This window comes from Pterocles gutturalis, unplaced genomic scaffold (genome assembly GCF_000699245.1).
Source record: "Pterocles gutturalis isolate BGI_N339 unplaced genomic scaffold, ASM69924v1 scaffold28694, whole genome shotgun sequence".
Classification (NCBI taxonomy): Eukaryota; Metazoa; Chordata; class Aves; order Pterocliformes; family Pteroclidae; genus Pterocles; species Pterocles gutturalis.
Window position 1 is genome coordinate 1 of NW_010134083.1, and position 4,976 is coordinate 4,976.

Sequence of the window (4,976 nt, forward strand, 5' to 3'; positions counted from 1 at the left end):
GGGCAGGGATGGGGCTTGTGTTCGCGGCGCCTCAGAGCCGAGGCTGTCGCTTTTCTGGGCTTTGAGCCCTTCCGTGCGGTGGGGCTGAGCAGGTCGCAGTCCTGCAGGCTGGAAAAGGAGGCTCCTTTCCTTCTGCCGGGTTCTGAGAGTTCCGTGCCTTTCCCTTTGTTGGCTGATGGACTAACGGCCAGCTTTGTGAGAAACAGGGTTATGCCACAGTCTTCGTATAAATGCTGTGATGAACGTTGTGTAACGGCACGTCTCTTAAAAATCTTGAAGCACAGGTTATTGCTGGGGTGCTTCCTGGATCTAGGGTCTTCTTGGAATTTTCTGTTTATAAATGCATAATTTTTTTGTTGTAAAAGGCACGCGTTCTTTCCATTTTCTCTCACATTTAGCTGTTTGTTTGGCATGCAGTATGATTTGTTTGTTTCTTTTTTCTTTTTTTCTTTGAAATATGAACATTTATAATCCAGATACCTTTCTTCATACTCTTGGGAGGACTACTTTGCCTGGTCCTTTAGGAACATAGAGAAGATGTACATCAAGTCAATTGCTCTTGAAGGATTTAAATCCTATGCTCAGAGAACGGAAGTTCGTGACTTTGATCCATTTTTCAATGCCATTACTGGCTTGAATGGTAGTGGCAAGTCCAATATCTTGGACTCAATCTGTTTCCTGTTGGGAATCACCAATCTGTCACAGGTAAAGAGAGAAGGTATTTAAGAAAGGTCTTTCTACTGTCAGCAACTTTTTGTATTATTCTCTTGAGTAATCTCCAATGGAAGACCTGAAGTGGTGCTTCTGTCAAAAAAATAGTTGTATTTATTTGGATTTTTCTTTACATAAAACTGTCTCTGTCATTCTTGCTCATTTGTTCATTAAGAGTGAATTACCATTTTATTAATACTATAGTAGCTCAAAGTATGTAGCTTAGAACATTAGACTGAAAATACCTACTTAAAAGGCAGCAGCCTCAAGCCAAAGATCTTTTGCAGCTAAAGGCACTAACTTGTTTATTTGCAGTAAATTTTTTCACTTCTGGATTAGGTCTTAAAATTTGGCCAGCTGGTTCATCAGGAAAAAATAAAAAGCTGATTTTCATGCAATGCATGCTGTTTTAAAGATGATATATCTGCTTTTCTCTTACAACAAAAATGGTGTGCTCTGACATCGTTTTGAATGTCTTAAAGTGATTTTTTTTACACACACTTCCCCCTGAATTGTAGACAAATCCAGCAGACCTCGAAGGAACACTTTCTGATTCATTTTGCTGTGAACTGCATTATGAAAAATGCTCTTTAAGTAAATGCTGGTGAACTAGTCATCTGGCTTTTTTTTTTTTTTAACATTATTCAGATTTTGTTAGGAATCTCATGCAGAAACAATTAGCTGGCTTGCTGAAACTAGACTGGCACACTCTGCCTGTGGTTTTGCTATGCTAGCACCTTGCAGTCTGATAGGTCAGTCTCTCACATGAACTCTTAAATCTACAGCTAGATCTGCATTTTTTTCGTTCATTTCTCCAAAACAAGAGTAATTAATATCTTTCAAAATATCTTTCAAAAATGTATTTATCTGTTCCATGGATTTAGGTGCGAGCTTCCAACTTGCAAGATCTAGTTTACAAAAATGGGCAAGGAGGAGTTAGTAAAGCAACTGTGTCTATTACCTTTGATAATTCTGACAAGAAATTAAGTCCACTGGGATTTGAAGCTAGTGATGAGATCATTGTCACTAGGCAGGTGAGTCTTTAATATCTATTGCTTAGTAGTTTATACACTTTCTTAACGTGCTCAACAGAGTGTTTTTTCAAGAAAAAAAAAAAGTAGTTTTTGAAGTCCCTGAGTTTTTGCAATTGAGGCAAGGCTTCCACAGTGTGGTTAGTAACACAAACTGCAGAAGTAGATCCAGTATACTACATTAAAAAAAAATTGAATTACTTGGAAAGTAAGTTTAATATTGTTAAAAGCATTATATCAATAATGTTTTCTATGCACTTGCACAGAAACATAATAATTAAATAATATTCCTAGAGCAAGTTATAGTTTTCTATTTTGTGGCTTTTTTTTCTGCTTTTGTATTTTCCTCTTAATATCTGAACTGTGTGTTAAATTAGGTCTCCAAGAACAAGGGAACCTTTATCTTTCTAATGAAGATGTCTCCCATGTTTTTAAAAAAAACAAGTGAAAGCTTGTGGAGTTTGGAAATTTTCTTGTCGATGTTGCCTTCAATGAGTGATCTTTGTCATGTTTTAGTTAGGTGCTTTAAATGTCTCTTCAGTCCAACAAGGTCTGTTTGGTGTTCTGTGTAGTATGCATATATGTGCATGCAAAAATATAGTATATGGGATTTGCCTAGATTTTTTATTCTTTATTACAGTTCATATTCTTATAATGTCAAGTCATTTTGAAATCACTTAAAGTTTCTTCTATTTCTTTTACTCCTCCAGGTTGTCATTGGAGGTAGAAATAAGTATCTTATCAATGGTGTGAATGCTACCAACACTCGTGTACAAGATCTCTTCTGTTCTGTTGGACTCAATGTCAATAACCCTCACTTCCTCATTATGCAGGTATTGTGTGCATCTTTCTAAAATCCAAAAAGAATAGAAGTTGAGGCACGATAGATAGTGGAAGAACACTTAATTTCCTAATCAGAGAAAAGCAACTTCTTATCAAGTAAAAAATGGCTGTTAAGTAGTTAAGATTTCTAGTACAGTATATTTTGACCCTAAAACACACCTTGTAGCACATGACTTCATGTAGCAAGCTTTTTCCAAAACATATTCCAGTTTTGTTTTCCTTTTTTGTCTCTTTAACGGATAGGTGTTTCTTTTACTATTGTGCTAAAAAGACAGATTTTCTTTCCTATTATGTGTGTTCCATGTTAGACAATATTTTGAATGAAGCTGATACACCTGCTTTCTTAAGTCACAGCTAACAAAAGAAGAGCTGACTAATTGAAAAGACTCTAATAAACATCAACGCAGTGACTAGACAAATCCTTGAAATATTTGCAAGTAATAATCATAGAATCATTAAGGTTGGAAAAGACCTCAAGGATCATCAAGTCCAACCCAACACCACCTAACTCACTAAACCATGTCCCTAAGCACCACATCTACAGGTTTCTTGAACACCTCCAGGGATGGTGACTCAACCACCTCCGTGGGTAGCCCGTTCAAATGTCTGACCACTCTTTCAGTGAAGAAATTTTTCCTAATATCCAGCCTAAACCTTCCCTGGTGTAACTTGAGGCCATTTCCTCTTGTCCTGTCTCTTGTTAATTTAGAGAAGAGGCCAGCACCCACCTCACTACACCCTCCTTTCAGGTAGTTGTAGAGAGTGATAAGGTCTCCTCTTCTCTAAACTAAACAACCCCAGCTCCCTCAGCTGCTCCTCATAAGACCAGTGCTCCAGATCCTTCAACAGCTTAGTTGCCGTTCTCTGGACTCGCTCCAGCACCTCAATGTCCTTCCTGTGGTGAGGGGCCCAAAACTGAACACAGAATTCAAGGTGCGGCCTCACCAGTGCCGAGTACAGGGGCACAATCACTTCCCTAGTCCTGCTGGCCACACTGTTTCTGATACAGGCCAGGATGCCGTTGGCCTTCTTGGTCACCTGGGCAAATAATAATAAAATAATAATAAAACAGAGCAGGATTTACTGTTTCAATTGGAACTGCCTCAACTTGCAGGGGAGCGGGGGGAGGGCAGTTTTTGCACCTATTCTGTTTCCCCCTACTTACGTATGAGCTAAATCTCCAAAAAGACATTTTATGATTAAGACCTTGTTCAACATCAGCAACTCAGTAGGACTCTAGAACAAAATATGCACATTACTTCCTTAAGATGTAATCAGGAATGTGGAGGACAAGCCTAAGATAAGATATAAAGGCCATTTCAAGCTGGCTGGCTGCCTGAAGAAGTGACTTTTTTAAACTTTGAAGAAGAAAACAATTGAGGAAACTAGTTTATCCTTGTAGAAAATAATATATATTTGAGCTTATAGTATAAATAGAAAAATGAGTGGGGTTTTTGGGTTTGGGGTTTTGTTGTGGTTTTTTTTTTTTTACTATACTATTGCATAGTATACAACCACCATTCTTGTTTGTCTTTCTGTCTCCAGGGACGAATTACCAAAGTTTTAAATATGAAGCCACCAGAGGTAAGAAAGTTGTGGGAGTTTTTTTGCCTGAAGGTATACTGATTTGTTTTGAATGACAAGGATCAATATTGGAGTGGAGAGAACAAAACAAAATAAAGATATCAGTGGGAGATGAGATGTTCAGCTCAGTTCTGAGTTGAATCTAACATAAGAAGAAACATCAAATTTTTGTCATGTTTGCTTTTTTTTAGATTTTAGCTATGGTTGAAGAAGCAGCTGGTACTCGGATGTATGAATGCAAGAAAATGGCCGTCCAGAAAACCATAGAGAAAAAGGAGGCCAAACTGAAAGACATTCAAACGGTACTACATGTTGTAAAGTATACTTTCTTTTATATTTTTTTAAAGATAACTGGATAACCAGTGTAGTGTGGTTTTTAGCTTGTAGAATATATAATTTCTGCACCTGGAGCTAGGTATTAATGCTTAGACATACAAGATTTTTAAAAATCTGAACACAGATGTTCTGTTTTATGTTTCAGGCCTTAGATGAGGAGATCACACCAACTTTACTGAAACTGAAAGAGGTATGGAAAAATTAGAATGGTAGGGCCCTTAAAGTACTGAAAAAATACTTTTAGCTACCCTGAACCAGTATGTGGGGGCTAAAACAACAGTATGTTTTCAAGCTTTGTAGAATCTTTTGAGAGAGATAAATTTTATCTTCTGTCCAGATACAGAGAGTGTGACATTCAGGACTTCCAGGAAGTCCTAGAGGGGAATGTGATGGGTTAGCCCTTGGCTGGGGGCCAAACCACATACACCCGCTCACACAATTCCCACACCCGCCCAGTGATAGGGGAGAGAG

General features: G+C 37.9%; 1 protein-coding gene across 1 annotated transcript; it reads left to right on the forward strand.

The window, feature by feature from the left end:
- Nucleotides 1–537: 537 nt before the first annotated feature.
- On the forward strand, nucleotides 538–4,695 carry LOC104467636 (structural maintenance of chromosomes protein 2-like; the record flags this gene model as incomplete). The annotated part of the gene is made up of 6 exons (XM_010081478.1): nucleotides 538–705; nucleotides 1,596–1,745; nucleotides 2,453–2,575; nucleotides 4,131–4,169; nucleotides 4,361–4,471; nucleotides 4,651–4,695. Coding segments are annotated over exons 1-6 (636 nt in total), but the record flags the coding sequence as incomplete, so codon positions are not given.
- Between the last annotated feature and the right edge of the window lie 281 nt (nucleotides 4,696–4,976).